Below are 24,981 nucleotides of genomic sequence, written 5' to 3'. Positions count from 1 at the left end.
TGTTGAGGTCCCTGAGATCGAGGATGGGACGAAGGTCTCCTGTCTTCTTGGGAACCAGGAAGTAGCGGGAGTAGAATCCCTGACTCCTTTGGTCCGGAGGCACCTCTTCGATGGCATTGAGAAGGAGGGATTGAACCTCCCTCAGGAGGAGGGGGGTTTGGGGGGAGTGAGAAGCAGACTCTACGGGAGGATTGTTCGGTGGAAGAGTCTGGAAGTTGAGAGAGTAGCCGTGGCGGATGATGCTGAGGACCCATTGGTCTGATGTGATGACCTCCCAACGGCTGAGGAAGATATGTAGACGTCCTCCGATTGGTTGAGGAAGAGGCAACGAGGGAGGAAGACTGGCTATGCCCTGGAGAGAGGAGTCAAAAGGGCTGAGAGAGTTTCGAAGGAGGGAGAGGCTTGGCAGGTTGACTAGACTGAGAACGAGCCTGAGTGTGTTGATGTTGTTGACGGGTCGCCGAGGTTGCTGTGAAGGCGGATTGAAGGGTCTGGCAGAGAACCTGCGCTGATATGAGGACTGTGGTCTGTAAGGGCGAGCAGGTGGGGCCTTTTTCTTAGGTTTAATAAGAGTGTCCCATCTGGTCTCGTGGGCCGAGAGCTTTTGGGTGGTCAAGTCTAGGGACTCCCCAAAAAGTTCATCCCCAAGACAGGGAGCGTTGGCTAGGCGGTCTTGGTGGTTGATGTCCAAATCAGATACCCTCAACCAAGCCAGGCGGCGCATGGCCACGGCCATGGCAGATGCACGGGAGGTGAGCTCAAAAGAATCATAAATAGAGCGCACCATAAATTTCCTCAGTTGAAGAAGGCTGGAAATTTGCTGCTGGAAGAGCGGAACTTTACGTTCTGGAATGTATTTTTGAAGGGTGGACAGTTGTTGAACCAGATGTTTCATGTAAAATGAGAAATGAAATGTGTAATTGTTCGCCCTGTTGGCCAGCATTGAGTTTTGATAAAGGCGCTTTCCAAACTTGTCCATCGTCTTGCCTTCTCTGCCAGGAGGGGTGGAGGCATAAACACTGGAGCCCTGAGTTTTCTTCAAGGTAGACTCAACCAGGAGAGACTCATGGGGTAGCTGAGGTTTGTCAAAGCCCGGGATCGGGATGACCCTGTAAAGGCTATCCAGCTTACGGGGGGCCACGGGGACGGTGAGTGGGTTCTCCCAGTTCTTGTAAAAAGTTTCCCGTAGTATGTCATGTACGGGTAACTTGAGAAACTCCTTGGGAGGCTGTTCAAAATCCAAGGCCTCCAGAAAGGCCTGGGATTTTTTGGAGTCAGACTCTAGAGGGATAGAGAGAGCCGCTGACATCTCCCTGAGGAACCTTGAGAAGGAGGATTGCTCAGGCTTAGAAGTGGTATCGGGCGCTGAGGGCTCCTCGTCCGATGACGATGCGTCCTCCTCGGTACCGGGAGGGGAGTCTTCCCATAGGTCCGGGTCCCTGACATCAGTGTGCGCATGTCGAGATATCGGGGTGGAAGGCTAAGTATGGTGGGTCTTAGACAGAGACTTGCCAGAGCGCACCGAGACATTACCGGGAGAGGAAGAGCGAAGCTGGTCTCGGTCCCGGGAAGAACGGTGCCGGTCTCGGTCCGGAGAGGACCGGTGCCCCGCCTGGTACCGAGGAGGATCGGCATCAGCGTGGGTATGACCTACGGGGTGGGCACGAAGGTGTTCAGCCGAGAGAATCGGCATGGAAGAGTTAAGGGGCACCGATGGGGTGGATACCGGTTGGACGGTACGAGGCTCGGGCCGGTCTGGTACCGAAAGGAGCGGTGCCAAGAGGGTCGGTAACAGGTGCTGGAGTTGTTGCTGCAGCTGTTCCTGTAATTTGTCTTGGAGGATGGTTGCGATGCGATCATCCAGTGGTTGCACCGGAACCACTTTTTTCTGCTTCGGTTCCTTAGATGCCGCTCCACGCCCCGGCGATAAGGAGGCCGATGACGAGGCACTCACCGAGATCGGGGCGGAGCGTTTCCGGGGTCGGCGTGAAGCCGGTAGGACCGGTGTCGCCACTGTGGCCGGAGGGCGCTCAAGGGAGGTGGAAGGCTTCTTAGCCGGCTTACCTGGCGCCAGCGACGCCGATGAAGGATCGGGCGTCGTCGAAGTGGTGGGTGCCGATTTTGGCGGTACCGTAGTCGACGGAATCAGCTCCATAGCAGATGTGGTGCCGAAGAGGATGTTCTGCTGGATTTGTCGATTCTTTAGAGTACGTTTTTTAAGAGTAGCACAGCGGCTGCAGGAGTCCGCCCGATGCTCAGGACCCAAACACTGTAGGCACCAATTGTGTGGGTCAGTGAGGGAGATCGGGCGTGCACACCGCTGGCACTTCTTAAAACCCGGCTGCGGGGGCATGAATGGGAACACGGCCTCCGCAAAATCAAACCCGGAGGCTTGTATGATGGCAACAGGCCCCGCCGGGGCCGGCCTGAAAAATAAAGGAAAAAACAAAGGTTTGTTTTTTTTTTTTTTACAATTTAGAACGGAAAAGAAATCCGAAGGGAAAAAGAGAAAAAAACAAGAAAATAACGCGAGCGAGAAGGCAAAAAGGAAGTTTTCAACAGCCGTTGAAACCACATGCGACTTCTTCGCTCCGCGGAAACGAAGAAACTGGGGACCACGCACTCCTCCGTCGGGCGGGAAGGCACTCGCGCATGCGCGGTGCGGCCAACTAGAACTTTCTAGTTAAAAAGGTCCGTACCGGGGCTCCGTCGGTGACGTCACCCATGCGTTAAGAATATGCTGCCTGCTTGTCCTGGGATAATCCATGTACCCTCCTCCCTTCCCAAATTGTGGTCTAACATCCATTCCCCATCCCCCACCCAGGTATGGCTCTCTCTGACCCCCCCACTCTGTGAGATCCGACATACCCATGGGCCCTCCCAGAGCAGCAGTAGTGGCGGCAGCTGGCTGGTAGAGGCAGCACTGTGAACAGACTGCTTGTGGCCGGCTCTGCTGGGGCCTTCCATCTGTCGCATCATCCATCTACAGAAGTGATGCGGCAGAGGGAATGGTCGCAAGCTGTCTGTTCACAGCGCTGCCTCTGCTGGGCAGCTGCCGCCACTGCTGCTTCTTTGGGAGGCCCTCTCATGGTGGGGGGGAGGTCAGTCGGAAGGAGAGAGGCTGGACCCATGCGAGGAAGGAGGAGGGGATGGGAACAAGGGCAGAACTGAAGGTATAAATTCTGCACTGCACAGTTGCGCAAACTTCTGCCAGAAGTATGCATTTAAATTTCCCTTGTGCACTTACATTTACAAAAAAAAGAACATTTTTGGTGTAAGTGCAAATTTGCACAGGGCACATGAAAATGGAAGTGACAAGCAAAGAGGAGTAGCCTAGCGGTCAGAGCAGCTGCCTCCACACCATGAGGTTGTGATTCTCACTGCAGCCCCTTGTGACTCTAGGCAAGCCACTTAAACTTCATTGCTCCAGGTACAAAATAAGTACCTGTCTAAAATATGTAAGCTGCTTTGATTGTGTAAACCAGTGGTTCCCAACCCTGCCCTGGAGGACCCTCAGGCCAGTCAGGTTTTCAGGACAGCTTTAATGAATATGCATGAGAGAGCTCTGCATATAATAGAGGTGCCAGGCAAGCAAATCTGCTCTATGCATATTCATTAGGACTATCCTGAAAACCCGACTGGCCTGGGGGTCCTCCACCCAGAAAAAGCAATATACAAATCCCATCTCCTTTACATAAATGCAAGGGGGACATGAGCATGGGCAGGACTCCCACTTATGCAAATAAGTGGAGACTCTACTTCAGGAAGCAGGTGAAAAAAAAGCTTGGCTCTTCTCCCAAGCCTTTAATAAAAGTGACAGACTATACACAGTTCTGCACCTGGAGCTTGCTACCTACACTAACTTAAATAAGATATATGATCTAACTATACCAGTGTCTCGCAAACTTTGTCAAGCCGTGGCACACTAAAACACAGTGGCCAAGACGCGAGGCATCCAGAAGTGTGTGGACCTCGACACAATGACATCACACACATATGTGACATCACGTCAATGTCCACGCATGCACGAAGGCCCTACAGACGGGCCATGAGCCACCAGTGGGGGGTGCTGGAAGAGAAGGACAGGTGTCAGCTGACTGCCTACAGGATGTACCTCTCACCATGAGAGGCACATCCTGTAGACAGTCAGCATACACCTCTCCTCCTCCCCGGCATCTCGCAACACACCTGAAATCTCAGGAGGTACACCGTTTGTGATACACTGAACTATACAAAGAATCTGCCCTGAATCTAGCCACCTATCTATTTATCCCATCTACCCATCCTATCTTGTCCCCATCTATATATCTGCACTTGGCCCCCTGGCTCTATTGTAGAAAAGCATTAGCATCATATCTATATTATTTGAATGCTCTAATGTGCATTTATTAGATGTTTCATAAATATTATGCTGACATTGTATTATATCTGCATCCCTACCGCATTTGTGCAGCTTTATGGCTGGTGTTAACCTAAGGTATGCTGGATAACAGATTACATTAGCATTCTGTAATGGAAACGGCATTCAGATGCGAGTCTAGAATAGGATTTCATCACCCATCCTCAGGGCATCTAAATGGAGAGTCCTTAGCCCAGCAAAGAGTTTTCTTTGCTTCAATACATCTTTCCTGTAAAAATTTCATTTGCTATCAGTTTTGGTCCCTACAGTTAAGCCAGCCAGTCAGTGAAGCAAAGCGCTTACGGATGTCCCTCACAAGTGTCAAAAGTGCACAGAATGTCAGCACTTTGTGTGGCTTCTCTGCATAGATGTTTCTGAGAGCGAAGTGGGGCCAGCAGTAGATGGTCTGCACCTATCATTTGGGATGAGTAAGGTCAGTTCAAAGCTCAAAGGGACAGGTGGAGGGAACCCACTATGGTTGCGTGTCTGAGCAGGTCTTGTTGAAGTAGTCCTTAACCACTTTAATGCATCCAATGCAAGCTCAGGAGATGGGACATATCTTGCTCCTCCCTCAGTTCAAATCATCAGGGATTAAAAGGACCTCAACTCATGAGCTCAGGCAGGCAAGGCCAAGCCTAGAGTAGAGGCTACCATGTGTCCGTGCTGTTGGATGTTTAGCAATTCCCGGGGTGACTCTGGAGAAAGCCTTAGAAGCAGAAGCAGAGGCAGTAGGGGTGGATATATCAATTCAATAGGATGATAGATCTTTAAATACCATAGCAATGAAATAAAATTTCAGAGAGAAGAGCTCATAGGAAAACTCACCAACAGTAACTGTGCACCAGACTCATCTATCTCTGGCACAAACTCTTCCACTGGCTGTGGTAAACGCGGACTAAAAGCTCCCCATGGCAAGGTGACATCTGGGGGCCAGTCTTCTTCAGAAGGAAGCCCAATCATGCTGCAAGGAGCCAAGAGACAGGGCCATTGTTAAGAGGATATAGCCAGAGAAGGCAAGGCCCTTTGGATATAAAGTAATATCCCTCACAATAAATAGTTCTTTGTAGCACTAGCAAGCTTTTTACCCCCACCCCACCCGCATTGCCTGCCTTGAATCCATCAGTACAATTTACAAAATATTAATTCCCTACCCCCAAGCAGTGACCAGATAGAAAAGTGACACCACTCTTATAGAAATACTCAAGCAACCCTTTCTACTAATGACTGATTTATTTGCAGCACATATGTTAGAACGCTTTAAGCATAGCAGCACAGAACTTACTCAAATATCTTGCCCAGCTGGTCAACTTCCGAATTCCCAGAGAAGAGAGGCCTGTAAGGAAGCATAACACAAGGGAACAGCTCTGGTCATAAATGTCATAGATCTCTACTCTATAATGAGCTCCCAAGGCTAAGCATTACTTATACAGCAAGCATAGCAAATCCAATAAACATAACTCCATATTCTGTTACAACCCTTCTGGATTCCATATGCTAGGTGTTCAATCCCTTCCTGCAATCCAGGAGTTGCAGAAATCTAAACACTTTTTTGAGCATGTGCTCCTCCTGCCTTAGAGAGTAAGTTAGGGAGCCAGACTGCTGCTTCACAGAGAAACTTCAGTGCATCTGTGGAGCCAGCCTGCTTGTGCTACCCTTCTCAGACTCAAGGTCCATTCCCCTGGGAGTTTATTTGTCCTCTGACCCTGTCAGGGGTTTAAGCACAAGCTGTATACACCCTGAGTACAATATCCCTCCAGGTTTCAGAGCGAAGGCTGCATTCCCCTCCCCCAGTTGCATGGAGAGTTTCCGCTGAGGTGGAGGTTTGTCTGTCCGACTGGTAGTCCCAAAGATCTTCAAGTTTGCTACAGTGTTAACAGAGCTGGCAGGCAGGCACTTCACAGACTAAGTACTCCTCTCTATTATTTCCTATAGGAGATTCAGGGGTGGTCTCTGGAACTCTGTAAAATTTATTTTCCAGAGTTCCTGAGGGTAGGGTTCAGGTCTCCCACCTTCCCAAACTCAAAATCACTATTTTTTATTTTCAGATTTTCTTTATTTTTGGCGTGAATTCACTGGCAGTGGCCATCTTGGATTTTAATCAATCTTTTTTTCAAAGCTTGATTTTTGCCTCAAAATCCCTTGATTTTGTTGCAAATCGATCAGCCCCTAATCTGTTGATTTCATGTATGGATTGCACTTAACTGGCTTTGGAACAGCATTTGTGTACCACAGCACACTGAGGGGAGGGGCGGGAGCTTCGGCCTTCGCCTCCTCTGGGTCCTCCAGGGTTGAGGAGCCAGCCTAGATCCGTGTTTTGGGCTTAAAAAAATAAATAAATAAATAAAACACCCACAAAAAAAAAAAAAAAAACACAAACACTCACCCACTGGCTGTTCTGGACACTGGTGATAAATGCCTGCACTCTGAGTCCGAGGATTCTTTTGGCATGGTACAGGCACCTTAGCTGGATTCAGCAGTGACCGCAGGGTGCGTTTTTTCCACAGATTTCCTTTGGCTCTTTTGGGGAGAATGTTTTTCAGACCAGGCTCATTTGACGCAGCCAACAGGTGCGCCGCCTTCTTCCAGGTTGGTCACTCCAGTGCTGGAGGTTCCTGTGCAGGAGCCCTCTCTTCCAGCTCCGACTGATCTCAATTTCATTAGTAGTCAAATGGATCTTATGCCTATCCTGCCTCCTGACACTGTCTCTCTTGGATGCTGCTGCCGATACCCTTCAAGGGACTTGTCAGCGCAATATCTTGTAGTGTCTGGATTTGGGTGAGGACTCCACCATCCATAGACTTTTAGCTCTGACTCTGTCCACCATTTCATGCTGATGCCCTGAAAGGGGTTAAATTGCACTCTCAACCTTCTACGTCTCGGTGTTCGGTCATGGACCATTCTAATGTGCCGTCCTCTTTTTTTTTTTCCATCCCACCCGCAGCTTTTCCATCTGGTGTTGGGCTAGTGGGATTCCAGAAAAAACTCTTTCAAAAACTCTAGCTACACCTTCTCCACTGGTTCCTGCTCTTCAGCAGTTTTTAGCAGCCACAGGTGGATTCCACCATGGCACAGGTCACCTGGTGCAAGGACCTCCCTAGTGGTGAGGGGTGTACTGCTTAATGACTCCAAGATTGCAGCATGCTCATTATCTTGAAACGGCTTTTTGGAGTTGGCTTCTTCAGGTATCAAGGATGTGATGGCAGCCTCTTTTGCAGCACATGCTTGTGTCGCAGACTGCGCTTTGTACTCTCTGTGGAGGAAGATGCCTGCCCCCACATACGTATCCCTCAAATTAATGGGTACTGGACAGCATTCAGGAGGGGCACAAGATGGTCTTTTGCCTGTCTCTGGATTTGTTTCTGGACTCTCCGGCAGGTCTGCCGGAGCAGGAGTCAAAGGTCCGCGGCTACTCTGCATTGTCTCTTGGATATCCGAGCGATGGGGCCTATTCCAGAAAACAAATTAAACTTAGGCAGATACTCCTTATACTTCATCGGGCCAAAGACAGGCTTGGAGGACTGGACACCCCTTCTGGATCTTAAGCCGATCAATCCCTTCCAAATAGAAACAGTGCACACAGTAATAGCTGCTGTCTCTCCTAGGGTGTTTCTGCCATCCTTGGATGTCACAGAGGCGTACCTCTATATTCCAATTCACCCGGAGCATCGCAGGTTTCTTATTTAAATGTTCTGTGACAGCATTTACAGTTTGCAGCTCTGCCCTTTGACCCGACAGCGCCCCGCTCTTTCGCCAAGGTGATGGTAGTTGTAGCAGCCTTTATCCGCAGGCAGGGTTGTCCAGGACTATCCTTACTTAAATGGCTGGTTGATCTGCGCTCCATCTCGGCAGGAGTGCTAGCAAGTGGTGGAGACGGTGGTGTCTCTGCTACAACGCTTGGGTTGGATTGTCATCTTCAAGAAGAGCTTGTTCAAGAAGAGCTGCAGGGCCGTGTGTTTCTTCACAAGCTACACAGACAGAAAACTGGAAGCAAATCAGAAATCTCCTGGGTCTTCCGGTTCCCTCAGCCTGGCATTATTTGCTGGTGCTGGGGTCCATGGCGGCCTTTCTGGTGGTGGCTCCTAGGCCAGAGTGAACATGTGCCCTCTACAGAAATCTCTTCTCTTTTGGTGGTCTCTGCAGCGCCATCCCCTTCAGATGTCGCTCCCCTGGACGGAACCAACTCATAGTCTCCGCTGGTGGTTTCAGGGGGGAGGCTCTCCACCAGAGCACACTTCTTTGGTCACGGAGTGGTTCACTCATGATAGATGCCAGCCTGTGGGGCTGGGGTGCTCTCTGTGGGGACCACTTCATTCAGGGGTAGTGGATTACCAGGTCAGAAGTGTTGGTCAATCAATCATCTGGAGTTTCAGGCCATTCAGTTGGCATTTTCTCACTCTCTTGCCCAGTCTGGCAGGGAAAGAGGTGCGAGTGTTTTCTGACAATGCCATGTCAATGGCGTATGTGAATAATAAAAAGGACAGTAGAAGTGCTCTCTTGGGCCAGGAAGCTCACATACTATTTCACTGGGCATCTCTCTGCAACGCACATGACCAGAGTCAAAACAGTACAGCCAGATTCCCTCAGTCAACAAGTTCTGGACCTGGGATAATGGTCCCTCTTGCAAAGAATGGTCCATCTTATTGTGCAGCGCTGAGGCTCAAGCTGGACTTGATGGCTTTAGCCAGGACCTCGTAGTTCAGGCACTTCTTCAGTCAAAGACCAGAGAATGGAAGTTTAGGTCTGGGTGGCTTGGTTCTGCCCTGGCCGGTTCACGACCTCTTTTGTGTGTTCCCTCCTTGGCCTCTGGTTGATTCATCTGCTGGATAGCCTCACATCCCAGTCTAGTGATCCTAGTGGATCCAGATTGGCCTAGTCTTCTGTGGTATGCAGATCTCATACATCTTCAGCAGGACCAGAAGTGAAAGCTCTATCTTCTTTGCGAGCATCTCGTCAGGGTCTGGTGCCCATGGAGACTTCACGGTGCTTTGGTCTTTTGGCATTGCTCTTGAGTGCTCAGCCTTGATGGAGCACAGTTATTCTGATGTGGTGTAGCTAGGTGTGGCACAAGGGGAACGGCTGCTCCCCCAAATGGATTTTGAATGAAATTTCACCTATGTGGACCAGCCCATCAGCCTTATAGTGTAACCTATTTTACACAAGATCTGATATCAAAAGCTGATATCCCCCTAATATCAAAACCTGATCTCCATCCCTCTCTCCCTAGCTCTCAATGTAATAGAAAAATATAAGGGGGGGGGAGGGGATAGGAGAGAGAAGAGTGGGCCTACAAAGTTCAGGATTAAAGCAGAGAAAAAAAGTTATTAGCTAATGCTTCATTCAGATCATTGGATGTGTCAAAATCAGCTAAAATTAAATGTGGCAAAAACTGAAGTTTTGTTTATTAGTCATGAGCAGAATCTCTTGTCTTGCCCTTCTGAGGTAGTGCTCGATCGTGTGGCTGTTCCAGTACTACAGCAATATAGGTATTTGGGGTTCTGTTAGATTCTTCGCTTTTTTTTAAACCGCAGATTAAGGTTGTCCTATCTCGTGTGTTTTTAAAATTACAACTGTTGCGTAGATTGAGAGATTGTCGAGTGATTATTTTAGAATGGTTATAGTGATGTTGATAACTCCATTGTTCAATTACTGTAATTCACTCCACTTAGGGTTACCACCTAAGTGTATGTGTTGCAAGATATGCAGCTAGCACAGAATGCAGCTGCATGTCTCATTGCTCCTGCCTCGAAATTCAATCACATCACACCAATTCTTCGAGATCTACACCGGTTGCCGATCAGTGCGCGAATCGAATTTAAGATCTTGTGCATAATTTTTAAATTGTTACAGGACAATTGTCCACCTGCTTTACGCTCTGTGTTGCAGTTTTATCAGCCTGTACGTGCGTTACGCTCTTCAAATAAGATGCGTTTGGCAGTGCCTTTGTTGAGTGTTGTGAGACTTTCAGTGAGCCATAAAACTATGCTATCTGTGCAGGGCCTGGAATTGCCCTACCTTTGGAATTGCTGCAGTTTAGAAAAGGGCTGAAAACGGCCTTGTTTGAGCGTTGCTTTGTCAAGTGAGAAGCGAGGGTGGAGGAAGAGAGATATATGACTGTTTTCGTTTGTGTTTTTAGTCAAAAGGGTTGATGGGCATGCTTTTAGAAGATTTTATCTTAATGATCTTATCAAATTTGTCTCTGTTTTGCATACAGTATTTGAGTGTATGTTTTACTTTATTATTCTGTATGTTATGTTACTCACTTAGAATTGTTGGATATGTGGGCTATAAAAATATTTAAATAAAATCTTCAGGGACAGATGTACAGGGTATTAAGAACATTTTGTTCAGTTTCTAATTCCACCTCCTGCATCCTGAATGGTCATTTAGTCCACTCCAATGCCCCAAACATACATTCCTTACTGCTGTGCATTCAAAGAGTTAATTTTGCTCACTGTACAAGATGATAAAAGGTGCAGCTCTCAACTGACCTCCAAATGGGCAGAAGGGAACCTGGCTTCCTTCCCCATTCATACCCCTCCCTCCCCGGCACCATGTGCAATCCCTGGCAAACAAAAGCAGGACCTGATTCTGCAAGTTTCTGGCTAAGTATGAAAGGATTTTGGAGCCCGACTATTCTCATTTGCATCTTGCAACTGACCTTCTATTCCTGCTTCATCTACTGCCAGTGTCTCCCCTTTTCTGTGCCTCACATGTGGAGTCTGTCAGCAATGCACACACTGCAGCCAAGGCCTTTTAGAAGACAGGCAGACTATTGAAATATAGTTTCTAATCTTCCTTACAGGGAGATATAAACAGAGGCCAGCACTCAGAAGCGTATCCTCCTCTGCGGCTGCTATAAAATTTATCATGTAGAAATGAGATCTTGAATACATATGATCTCAAAGCCTCCTTCTCAGGGAATCAGTCGGCACAAAAAGCCCCTTTTAGATTGCACCCAGTGATGTGTTTAAGCTTAAGAGATGCATATTAATTTGGGGGATATACAAAGACAAAGATGTGTATTTTACATTTTATCCTGAAAGGACCTCATGATATCATTTTGCATCCCAGAATATTTTATCAGTTAGTCTTTGTTAAATTGCCTCTACTGGTGTTTGAGAATTTGATGATGTGATCTGCGCTATTGGCCTGTGTGGTTAAAGCTGCCCTGCCACCGTCTGGTGCCTTATGACCTATTGATTCTGCACTGTGATGTCATGAAGCATGATTACAGCTGCCATTCTACTGCCTCCTGACATGACAAAGGCGTATTCACAGATGCCAACGGTCTGTTAAACCTTGATGCATGAATTCATACAACTGTTTATAAAAGGAACGGAACTGCAGTCTTGATGAAGCCCTACTAAACAAGGCCATGCTGAATAAAGATTTTACACTGGGATTTAAATTTTATCTTTTTAGATCATTGTCCTGGATTAAATTTAACCCCGCCAATCAAAAACAATTACAAAATTAGTAGACAGGAGGCACAGATGACGTTGATAAAGTTTTAAGCATTCTACTGGAATGAAGCAGCTGGCTTCCTGCAGCCAGAAACTGTGCACGTGTATTGAATCAGAGAGTCGCAAGCAAGACTAGCACTATCGTGGCATGAGCCATGCACTCGCACAGTAGCCCATAGCACACACTTATCCTGTTAATGCTACCCTGGCAGGCAGAGGAGAATGTGGCACCAGCCCCAGCTTATTCTCTCTCGTTTTCCCCTTCTCCAGGTTAGCAGCAACTGACAGGTAAACGTATCTTTAATGTCTAGTGCACAAGGTCATAAGCCACACAGAGGAAGTTAATGTCATAAGTAGTTCCCACTGCTGCCAATCTGCGAAAGGAAGAAAAAGAGAAAGCTGGAGTTGGCACTGCTCACTTTTCCTCTTTAGCATCACCCTGGTAGTAGGAAGAGCGGGGGGCTCGCTGCCAGCGCTCACCCAACTAGACAGCTCAGCACTGTAGGCTGCCGCCCCTACAGAAATAAAGGGGTTGGGAGAGGAATCTAGTGAGGCAGGAGAGAGTGAAAAGTGCACCCTAACAGCTTTTTGGGGAGGGGGGGGGGGGGAAGAAGTGAGGGAATGCAGTATGAGAAACGTGCAAAAAACGCAGGGAGGAGAAAAATGGGACAGGTTAGGAAAGGATTCGCTCCCACCCCCAGATTTCACAGGGAGAATCCAGGAAGATATGTGCAGGAAGAAAGAGATGAGCACTAGAAGAGAGCGCTCAGGATGACAGTGATGAGAGGGAACGGGAAACAGCACTGGCTTAAAGAGGAAAGAAACAGGAGAACAGAAAGTATCCAATCAAACAAAGGGTAAAAGAAGACACACTGAAAAACAACACGCCAAAGAGGAAAATAAAAAGGAACAGAAAAGACCAGGGCAGTGGTATAGCAAGGGTAGGAGGCTCCCAGGGTGGTAGCGCTCAACCATTCTCTTCTCCGTCCCCTCATATCATGCGCGCTTTCCCTCCCCCCCCCCATCTTCGCTGGCACAAGCAACATCTCTAACCCGTTGCCTGCATCGGACTTGGCTCTCCCTCTGATATTACTTCCTAGTCCTGTGACCAGGAAGTGACTTCAACGGGAGAACCGAGGCTGCTGCGAGCAACAAGTTGGATATGCTGCGTACAGTGAGGAAGGGAAGGTGGAAGAGATAAACGGAGGAGGAGAGATGCAGGCACCCCCTTTACAATATACCACTGAACTGGACCAGAAATAAGAAAGACTGTGTCATAAAATCTAGTCAAAAACATCTATAGGTAAGGAAAGCAGAAGAGATCAATCTTCTAAGCAGGGTGGATTAAAAAAAACAACACAAAAACATGAGCAGAAATGGGTGGTCAATGTGACTAGGGGAGGGGGAGGTTGGCACATGCTCAGAAGGGCCCCTTTTTCTCATCTATCTGAGCTTTAGAAGAGTTATTCTACTCATGGTACTACTGAACGACATCATCGGTGTGTGACTGACTCATCTTGCTTGTCCACGGAGAACAACTCTTTAACAGTATAATATATCCTGGCACATATCACATACAGAATTTGCATGTTGATAACATTTGTATTTGGACAGCCAACTACAATATTTCTGATCCATAATTCATGTGTACATAGGACAGAGAGTCCTGAGACTTTTGTACTGAGTTTTGACATGTTTAGTAGTAAAACTGGTAGCTCTCTCAATACCACCGCTCCTGTAAACCTATTGCCAGAGGAAAGCAAGCCTGTAAAATGATAGCTGCAATCCACTGGGGGGATGGGGGTGGTTGTGCGCACAGTAATCGTTTACCTAGGACAGCAAAACAGGTAGCATCAGCCCTGGCTACAAATGGAAAAATGTACAGGAGCAAGATATACAATCTTCGTGCACTTACTTTCGTCGGAACATTTCGGCAAATATACAGCCAACACTCCACATGTCCACAGGAGTCGCATATGTTGACTGAAGCAGCACTTCTGGGGCTCGATACCACAAGGTTACCACCTGTCAAAGGAGGCCATTCCATCAGCATATACTTATCCATAGCCCAACCCCCCCCCCCACCACCACCACCAAAAAAATCCCCCTCAGTACAGGCTGATTCCTCTCCTCCAACCTGCTAAAACCAATGTATGCAAAATGGCAGTCTCTTGGTGAACAGAAATAGTCAAGAAGATAAGCAGGGACAGTGTTAAACATGCTGGGGCTCAGGGTAGAAATTTTGAAGGGGGCATCAAACTTCACCACCAACAGAAGTATCTCCTTCAAACCTCAGCAAGCACCCTGCAGTACGAGGGCCCAGGGCAACTGCATAGTTTGCACCTTCCTAACACCAGCCTTATGCTTATCTGCAAGTGTTTTACCCGGGGGGGGGGGGGAGGGAGGTGTCAAATGGCAAGATGACAATGAAGGTGATCTCAATTTTCAGAAGAATATATAGTTGTCTTTTAAGGTCTGTAATAGTTCCAACCTGGGTTAAGATTCCCAGGTCACCTCATCCTGCTTCCCAGATCAGCAGGGTTGGAAGAAAGTCCTTATCATCATGCAACAGAGACCTCTAGTGGCCAGACAGCTTTGGAGCATGGGCCCTGGCTGAGGAGGACCTTTACCACAGTGGCAGGTCTGGATCAGGGAAATCCCTAGTTAGTTGTGAATGAATGCTCATTGTGTTTTAAGAGCTATTCTAACTTGGAAGCCAAAGTGAGGTGGAGGAACTATTGGACCAAAAACACCAGGAAGAGGCTGAGAGCCAGGATTCAACAATTTCCCACTCTGCATTTTACACTAGGAATTGGTTTGGACCTGCTAAAATGTCAGTCATCGTGTAGGAAGCATTTTGGCAGAAGATTTTGCTTCTAGACTCCCTGACATATCAGTAACTAGGGTCTTACTGCAAGGGGTAGAAGGAACAGGGTTTATTTGTTCTCTCAAGCTGCCTTCAAATGTTAAAGTGACCCTTTAAAAATGCAGAAGGGGTGTGGAGTAACATCCCTGCCAGCACAAGGCTGGAAAGCTTCCCAATAACTTCCAGCTGCAGCATACAAGCTTAATGTTTACAGATCCCCTCTGGGAAAGGAAGGAGAGGGGCAGAAGTCACTGCAATAGAATGCAAAGCAGCAGATGTGACATCAGACACTGACGAGGTCACTACTCAGCGATGTCATCGCTTGAGAGAAAAAAATAAAAAAATCTCGTATTGTTTTTACCAGTTAGCCACTGATTTTTAAACATTTAGAGAGGGAAGTATGACATGTATACAGGCCAAATTAGTTTAAAAAATAAACTGGGGTGGCTTATTTTCAGAGCCTGACTTCAAAGCAGTGGTTTTCAACCCAATCTCCAAGATTCATCCAGCCAATCAGGTTTTCAGAATACCTATCATGAATATGAATAAGATATGATTTACATACAATGGAGGTACTGCAAGCTAATTTTTTTCATATATATTCACTGTGAATATCCTGAAAACCTGATTGGGTTGGAACCTCTGCTTTATGCAACATGGATTCAAGGTCAGAAAGCATCCATATTGAGGGACTAACAAGCAATGCAAACAAAAAATTCCATTTACTCAAGAAACAAGGAATAAGTAGTTTTTCTGTCTAGGGTATTACCATGCAATGATAAATAACAGTGCCTTTACAGTCCATAGCCTACCCCTACTGACAATTATAAACACTAATACTGTACCACAGGTGTGAGGGCCATCTGGCAGCTGTACATCCGTGCCAACCCAAAGTCTGCCAGCTTGACTTGCCCATTGCTTGTCACTAGGATATTCTCAGGTTTCAGGTCACGGTGCACAATGCAGTTAGAATGCAGGAAGTCCAGGCCGCTAAGAAACTGCCGCATTAAGTCCTGCCAAATCAGAAAATAAAACATTAGGTGTGCAGGGAAAGAACCAAATACCAGTGTGGATCTTGACTTTTCCAATACAAAAGACTTGCCCTTTGCATTAGTTTTGACACTATATTGTGGCTCTCATTTAACCTATCGTTATTATTTTTGTTTCCACTCCAACTAAATATCTTTATATTCAGATAGTGGTCAGCATTGAATACTTATGTGGGTTTGCAACACAAGTTTATCTGGATATCTTAGAACAGCCTTTTTGCCGACTCAATATTGCCAGAAAGGGGTGACATGATAGAGACATTCAAATATCTTATGGGCCGTAATGAGGTGGAAGAAAATATCTTCTTCCTTACGGGGCCCGCTCAAACTCAAGGGTGGGAGATTTCATGGTGACATCAGGAAATACTTCTTCACCGAAAGAGTGGTTGATCGATGGAATGGTCTTCCACGTCAGGTAGTTGAGGCCAGTAACGCACTCGACTTCAAGGGACGATGGGATAAACATGTAGGTTCGCTCCGGGGAAATGCTTAAAAAGAGGGTTCTTGTTGAGGAAGGGTTCTCGGAGTGGAAATTCTTAGAGGGAGGGTTCTTCGAGTGGGCAGACTTGTTTGGCCGACGGCCCTTTTCTGCCGTCATACTTTATGTTTCTATTATCCAGATAAGTTTCTTGCACCACCTGCATAAAAGCAATGATAGCAGCAGACCACCAAACACACGCAAAGCAATGGTAGAAGTGAAAGCACAAAAGCTTTACTGTGCAAACAAGCTCATTTGCTTTGTTTGGAGATTCCATGTCAATTGCAATTCCATGCCAATTGCAAGCTAGTTGCCTTTTCATATTTTGCTAAAGGGAAACCATATTTTGTTCCTTCCCTCTCTAGCTGCCCCCGATGCAGCGAGGCAAAACATGGCCTCATTGGACAGTGCTTTCATTGTGCATTAAAAGTTTCCACTAAATCACAAATCCCCCCCCCCCACCAAGTCCGCAATCCAGAAAGTAACCACTGAAATCAACATGGCATATTGAAGGTTGCTTGTCTACAGCATGGGGCAATGGGGGGGGGGGGGGTTGTTTTGTATGTTTCTTATTGCCTGTTGTAACGCTGATTGTGTGCAGTGATTTCTATACTAAATAAAGAATTTAAAAACAAAACACGTTTCCACTTTTTCTATGGCTTTGTGTTTCTTTGAGGATGAGCAGGCATAATATTCTCACATGTGGGCAACATCATCCACAAAACCAAGTATGGACACTACCAAGTGCACTGTCACTTTAAATCTTTAGGCAATGTCCTTACCACACATATACTGGTGCCTTCCTGCCCAACATTGGCTCACAGGACCAGTAGTCTTTGTTTTCCACGGAACTGAGCAGCTGCATCTTAACTTTTCTCTTCAGCACATCTAACTTTTGCCTTCTTTCTATGTGCCTGCCCATATTTATTTTTTCAGTATTTTCCTAACACTTTCTTGTTTTTATCGTGTTCCAGTATTCTACCTGACTTTAGTTCATTTGTTGGCCCTTGGACCACTCCAAGCCCTTTTTTCTCTCCCGGGAGCACTGACCATTTTCAACATCCTACCTCTCAACCTCACTGGGCCATTGAGCCTTTTGATTTAGTGTTGGCTGTTTTCTCCTCCATGAGGGCACCAAGTAGCTTTAAGAAATGTTTAATGTAAATCAGACCATTTCAGGCTCTGACCCACATAAATTGGTGTGTCCAATGTCCAGGTCCTAAACATTGGGACATTCGCTGTGACCTTTGTCTTTGCCTTTGACAGCTCTAAATTTCAGTTTGAAAAACTTTTCGGTACCATGTCGGCACCTGCACTGAGCATGGTGGGGGACTCGGAACCAAACACCAAGCCTCCTATGACTCAGATGTTGACATTGACACCAAGTGCATCAATACTGCATCCAGTGTCAGGCTCCTTACAGAGACAAGACTCTTATAACCTCTTCATTTATGCCTCACACATCGAGGCAAGCGGCACATAAGAAAGCTAAGTAGTAACATTCTTTCCCTTCAAGGCATGGCACTGCATCCTCCCAAATGTCGACTTTCTCAATGCACAGTAAGCATTGATGCACCGAGAACCACTTTCCTTCCATCCAGCTGTCAACCTACCTGCTCATAGAAAGTATCTTTGCTTTTGCATTGGATCTTGAATTTTCCAATACAAAAGACTTGCCCTTTGGATTAGTTTTGGCCCCTCATGTCTTCACAAAGTGCTTAGTTGTAAAGGTAGCACATGGGGGGGTTTCACATATTTCCCTACTCGGACGACTGGTTGATCAAGGCTTCTTCATCACAAACAGCTCAGCAGGCCATCAACTCTCCCTCGTTTGTCACAGACTTCTGATCCCATACGAACCTCATGTACACTACAATCGTCTCAGCAACATCTTCTTACAGTTCCATCCATTCGTTATTTTATGACAACACGCAAAACCATTTATTATGTAGTTGCTCCCACACTATGGAATGCCCTCCCCATAGCGCTAAGACTGAAAACTAATTCTAATCATTTATATCTAACCTTAAAACCTCTCTCTTTAATTGAGATTTAGACAAATGGTTCACTCAAATCTTCCCCTTCTCCATATCGTTCTTTCCATTACCTTCTCATTTTTATTTAAAAAAATTATAACCCTCCCCCTTTTCCTCCTGTACCTTGTCTTGCCAATTCAAATTTGTATATGTATGTCCTGTTCTCTGTTTTTAAAAAAAATTTGTACAATGTAAACCACTTTGGTATAAAGCGGTATATTAAGTCATAATAAACTTGAAACGCAACAGTCAGTCTCCTGGAGCTGGTTGGGTTTGCTGTTAAAACTACCAAAAATCACATCTGCACCCTTCTCAGACACAATGTGAGTTCATAGGAGCTCTCTTGGATACTACTCAGGGCCAAGCTTTTGTACCAAAGCAGAGAATATAAACACTCTCATTCATCTATGTTAGTCTCCACCATTCAACACATTTCCACACGCCAGATGTTATACCTTCTTGGTCACATGGCATCGATGGTGCGCCATTGGCACATCTACACATCAGAGTTCCACAATGGACCCTGTCAACCCAATGGTCTCAAGCCATGGGACATCTGCCAGCTCCAATCCAAGTCATCTCAGATCTCCGTCACTCTCTCCAGTGGCTGATGATTCCTCACAATCTCACTCAAGGTCTTCCCTTCTACCCCCTGCCACCAAAAACTTTTTTTAACCATAGATGTCTTGATGTTAGGACGGGGTGCTCATCTGGATGGCCTCCATACTCAATGAGTATGGTCTCACCATGATCAAACCCTCCATATCAATCTTCTGGACAGTTCTGCAGAATCTTTTTACTTCCTCAGTGCCAATTTTCCCTCCAACCGCCTTGGGATCCGTCAGGCTCATATTTATATATCCATTATCCTTGTCCACTGTCATGATCCTGGAAACCTGGGAATACCGCAAATGACATTATGATGCCTGCTTGTCCTCAGAGAAAGCAAAGATACTTACCTGTAAGCAAGCACTTACCAGTAGCAGGTGCTCTCCGTAGGACAAGTGGGCATAATATTTTCATAACTTGCTCACCTCCCCTAGTTTGCTTCTTAGCTTTGTTACTGAACTGATGGTCCTGAAGCCAACATCGGGCGGGAAGGCACCTGGTATATACATGGTATAGGCACTGCCTAAAGATTTAAAGTGACAATGCACTTAGTAGTGTCCATACATGACATCACCCACGTTAGAATATATTCCTGCTTCAGGCAAGTTATTTTTATTTTTTTTGTGGTCTGCTGCTGTCATAGTGTCACAGATCTCTGCCTCCCATTTGTTCCACCACCTGCATAGTGCCAAGTTGTGGCAATATTCAAGTAGTTTGGTCTGTAAAGCTACTATCTGAATAGTGCCTCCAATTAGCCTGGTCAACGACATTTAGCCAGATTACTGACTAGCACCTTTCCCCTCTCCCCCAACAGCCACAGATATACAAAGAAATCTAGCTCACACCAGTATGAAATGTATTCAAAGTGCTGTTTTCACGTACAAGGGTGCCAATTCTGTGAAGTGGTGCACTTAGCACTACTTCTGTAACAGCCCAGGAGTTAGCCTAAGTCACAGTGTAAATCCACTTTGGTGTGCCTATAGGAAGGCATGCAGTCATCAATGGCAGGTCTAAGAGGGTATGACTAAGTGCACACAACTGACAGTATTGTTGCATATGGCACTAGGCGATGCATATGTGCCTCTCCCCCCTCCAAACACACAGTTGTGTGCTATGTTACTTAAGCATACTGTTTATAGTACCTACACACGGAATTGCAAATCATTTACGCACATAGATGCACCTAGTCTAGAAATCAGTGCACATAAATAACATCTTAAAAGTCAGGTGGCCCTTACAGAAGTCTCCTTAAATGCTTTTCCTCCTGAGTTGGGTAATAGCAATGTTCAATTCTGGATTGGTTAATCTGGTTTCAAATCCAGTTTCATTCACACTTCAAAACTACTCTCAATATGTATTATTGCCCCGTTGTAGTCAAGGAATCCTGGGATTTGACTCAGACACACTATGCCAGTATTAGACATTCGGGGATTAAATGAGTTGCCTTGGTGGAGCTGGTTATTGTGAAATTAAATGTGAAAACTTGCCCCCGGTGTCAAACAGCAAGTCTAGACCAAAGAAAGCATTTATTGATTGAATCAGAATATGTGGAACCAATACAAGTTAGTTCTCAGTTTGAACTTATTTCAGACTTCCTGGTTAAAAAGCAGCCACTGTACACGAGGCCCAGCTGAGATATGTCTCCCATACCTTAATTGTCTCCAAAGGCAACCCAGGAGAAGGTGCTTCGTGCAGGTATGTCTTAAGGTCCTGATCCACATGTTCAAACACCAGTGTTACTTTGGTTTCACGGTCCGTTCTGGCTGTGGCACACACATCCATTAATCTGGAGGAGCAGAAAGGTAATCAGATCTTGAAAGATTAGAAATTTCTGTATTCAGCATATTTTAAAACGGCATCCTTACAAAGGCATGTACCGAATCGGAAAAGGGTATAAACGAGAGCAGAATGAAGAAATAGGCACAGGGTAGGTGAAAGATCTTTCAGTCCAGAATTGAAAAGCACTAGTGATGAGGTAATGTTAGTGTTAGAAGACAGCTTATTCCAGAGAAAGGAGTTGGGAACAAAAGGAAGTCTGCTTAAAACAGTTTGGACAAGAAAGGAGGTACACATGAGAGTGCGGAGTATTAAAAAAAAAAAAAGGAGTCAGGGTGAGATAAATGAGAGGAAACTGTAGAGAGAGCTTGTCCAAATTCAGTCCTGCAGGGACACAACCAGGCCAGATTTTCAGGATATTCTTGCTAAACATATATACAAACATACATACATACAAAGATTTGCATGCACGCCACTGCCACAAAATTAAAAACTCAAGTCATGCATGCTTATTGGGAATATCGTGGAAATCTGGTCTGGTTGTGGCCCTCAAGGATGGAAACTTGGACAAGCCTGCCATAGAGTAGAAGTATGACAGGGAACGCAGATGACAAAATTCTGGAGGGGCTGGAGAGATTGAAGGGCAGAACAAGCAAAATATAGGGAGTTAGCCAACTCTAGATGGAAAGAGTGCTGAACAAGGAAGCAGCAGGAACTAACAGCAGAGAGGAATGGTTTATTCGAACAAAAGTTAAACCTCGAGATAGCTTGTTGTGAAATGCACTACTGAATGTAAGCATCTTTATATACACCAGATAGGTGTGTGAATATTGCCACAAATCACTGGTCATTACTTAAGCCCCTAATGCAGCTCCTAAGGGGGACAAAACATGGCCATGTTGGACTTGTAGAGAGTATTTTATGGTTGTTCTGTTAACAAATGTATTCAGTTTCAACTATTTGATCTGCTGTGCAGAATCCAACAAACAGCAAACCTGCAGGGAAAAGAGATCAATAACTGCCACCAAAGTTTTCGGTAGATGGTGAGAAATAGGGTATCAAGGTGTGGGGCTGTTTTTGCTGCATCAGTTCCTGGGTGGCTTGCCACCAATGACCGAGTCGCAAACTCTGCTTCACAACAGAAAAATTCTAGAGAAGAATGTCAGGTCACCTGTCTAAGGGCTGAAACTAAACAATGTGTTGTAGCCAAGATAAGTAACCCTAAACATTTAAGTTACTCTTCCACAGGAAAGCTGAATAGACTGTTTTTTGATTGGCTAAGACTAAACCCTACAGAACCTGCACCAAGCTGTTGATATAAGGAAGCCCTCAAAATGGAGTAATAGGCCAAAATTCCTCACAGGCAATGTGAAAGAATGACCAATAGTTACAGGCAACATTTGAAGTTATTGCTGCTCAAGAGGTGCCACCAGTAACTGCATGAAGGATTCACATACTGTTGAAACAATAAATAAAACAGATCCTTTTGGTCAGTGTTGCCTATTTAGTGGGATTCTCTACACGCAAACCACAACTGGATCCTACTCTAAACCCTGATAAGAAATTATGCTTTAATACAGATCATACCATGGGGTTCACAAACTCAGCACAGTAAAAGCCACAGCAAACAAGCAAAAAGTGGAGAAGACAAAACAGCAAAAACCAAACAATGTGGTTCAGACTGGGAGCAAGTTTTCCGAGGCAGATTTAAGTGACCCCAGAAAACTTTGCTAACCAGCCAGAGTTCAAATTCTGCCTCTACCTATGCTCCTTGTGACCAGGGCTGTGGAGTCAAGAGTTGGAGTCTGAGACATTTTGGGTACCTGGAGTCGGAGTCATGGGTAGCAGAAACTGAGGAGTCGGAGTTGAAGGATTTATCTACTGACTCCACAGCACTGCTTGCGACCTTTGCCAAGTCACTAAACGTCCCATAGTTGAATTGTATCTAAAATCCAAAATTCAGTCACACTGGGTGGGGGGGGGGGGGGGGGGGGGGGAGAAAAGCCCTGTAATGCCTCATTGCTGCTAAACAGGTATATTGTGCTACTACACTATACAGTCACATAAGAGTCCCTTCTTCATGATCTCAGTCTCGTTAACAGATGGATCACTGGGAGCAAACATGATTCCTGAAGCAAAGCCGCACTGCTATCCACTCAGAGGCACATCATTTTGAGAAACAGTAAAAAGTGAAAAAAAAAATTTTTTGGCCAAGATTTATTCTATTCTGTCTGACCAAAGCCATTTTGTCTGCTATGGAACAGTGGGGATTCTAGGTAGTGGTCTCCATTCAGTCTTCACTTCTTCCTTGATCAACGAAAAAGGAGTATTTTTTTTTGCTCTCTCAAATTATTCAGCTTTTTAAAAAGACATGGACTATGCCAGACCCAACCCTATTTCCTGGTGCAGAGATTGTAGGGAGACTAGATAAAACTGCTTATTTGCTGTGTGAAGAGGTTATAAGAACAGTCTCACTGGATCAGACCAACGGTCCATCTAGCCAAGTAGCCCATCCTCATGGTGGCCAATCCAGGTCACTAGTACCTGGCAAAAACCCAAAAAAGTAGCAAAATTCCAGGCTACCAATCCAGGGCAAGCAGTGGCTTCTCCCATACTCATCTCAATAGCACACTATGGACTTTTCTTCCAGGAAATTGTCCAAACCTTTCTTAAAACCAGCTACATTAACCGCTCTTACCACAACTTCTGGCAATGCGTTAAACAGCTGAACTATTCTCCAAGTACAAAAATATTTCCTCCTTTTCCTGCAACTTCAAGTGTCCCCTAGTCTTTGTAATTTTTGATGGAATAAAAAAAAAACAAACCAACACAAAACCAAAACGATCCACCTGTACTAAGCTGAAGAGCCTTAATCTTTTCAGTCTTTCCTCATACAAGGAGTTCCATCCCCTTTATCATCTTGGTTCTGCTATATCTTTTTTGAGATAAGGCGATCAGAACTGAATGCAATACTCCAGGTGAGGTCACACCATGGAGTGATAGAGGCATTATAAAACATTCTTAGTCTTTGTTAACAATCCCTTTTTCTTTTTTATAATTCTTTATTAATTTTTATAACTTACATCTAGTGCAACAAAAAGTATCAACAATTTTGACTTAAATACATCACTTGAATTCTACAATTCTTCATATTAAATAGAATTAACCCTTTCCCTCCCTTCCCTTCAACATCTCTTAACACTTATACCATAATAAGAAAGTCCCCCCTCCCCCCTACTCCATTCTTTCAATTGTACAAATCAGGGAAAATAATACTTATTCATTGCAATAATTTGTTAATGGCCCCCACATATCTTGAAATTTATTAAAATTTTCTTTCTGAATAGCTAATGTTCTTTCCATTTTATAAATATGACACACTGAATTCCACCAAAAACTGTAGTTTAATCTATTCCAATTTTTCCAATTACATGTTATTTGTTGTATGGCGACTCCTGTTAGAATAAGTAAGAGTTTATTATTTTTGGAAGATATTTGGCTCTTAGCCCTCATAGACATGCCAAATAATACTGTATCATACGATAATGCCATATGATTTTCTAATAAACTATTAATTTGGCCCCAAATTGACTTCCAAAAATCCATAATAAATGGACAATAGAACAATAAATGATCTAAAGCTTCAAGATGACAATGCCAACATCTATCAGACTTAGAGCAATCTAATTTTTGTAAACGAACAGGGGTCCAGAATGCTCTATGCAACAGAAAATTGAGACACAGTAATTTGATGCTTAATCTCAATGCTCCAAATGTCTCTAAGACCAGTCTTTGTTTTTTTATTCATAAATCCAGATATTAATTTGTACCACTGAGCGGCCTGATGTCCCAGTAAGTCCACCTGAAAGCTTAAGAACTTCAAGCTATATTGATCATTAAGATTTTTCCATTCAGGGAACCCTGCCTGAATGGCCTGGTTCAGTTGCATCCATCTAAAACTTTGTGATTTGTTGAAGCCATATTTATGTTGCAACCAGTGCTCCCTCTAAGCGGGCGGGTGTTGTGAGCAAAATTTTTTTCGCTGTGCGCTACAAATATCGGGCGCCAGCAAGTTATGAGCCAACTCGCCCGATTCTCCTCTCGCCGCCCTGCCCGCCGTGCGCTGTGACGTGAAACTTGTGCGCTGGATGTAATATTTTGTGCGCCAGCGCACGCCAGCGCAGCTTAGAGGGAACACTGGTTGCAACTGTGAAAACTCAAGCAATTCACCATTAAAATAACATCTTCTAATACACGTATACCTGCAATCATCCAATGCTTCAAGATGACCTTAAATCCGCCAAT

The 24,981-nt window shown here is 45.3% G+C and overlaps 1 protein-coding gene across 2 annotated transcripts in view; it reads right to left on the bottom strand.

The window, feature by feature from the left end:
* Positions 1-24,981, bottom strand: part of CDK4 (cyclin dependent kinase 4) — a 78,962-nt gene that overhangs the window by 5,603 nt on the left and 48,378 nt on the right. For both annotated transcript variants that reach the window (XM_033938278.1, XM_033938277.1), the window contains exons 3-7: positions 20,551-20,686; positions 15,574-15,741; positions 13,778-13,887; positions 5,682-5,732; positions 5,225-5,360 (exon numbers count right to left, since the gene is read on the bottom strand). In XM_033938278.1, coding sequence (XP_033794169.1) covers positions 5,225-5,360; positions 5,682-5,732; positions 13,778-13,887; positions 15,574-15,741; positions 20,551-20,686 — 601 coding nt within the window. The remainder of the gene's footprint in view (positions 1-5,224; positions 5,361-5,681; positions 5,733-13,777; positions 13,888-15,573; positions 15,742-20,550; positions 20,687-24,981) is intronic.

The sequence above is a fragment of the Geotrypetes seraphini genome, chromosome 3, assembly GCF_902459505.1.
Source record: "Geotrypetes seraphini chromosome 3, aGeoSer1.1, whole genome shotgun sequence".
NCBI lineage: Eukaryota > Metazoa > Chordata > Amphibia > Gymnophiona > Dermophiidae > Geotrypetes > Geotrypetes seraphini.
The sequence above is the reverse complement of the archived record's forward strand: the minus strand, read 5'-3'. Positions and strand labels throughout refer to the sequence as shown.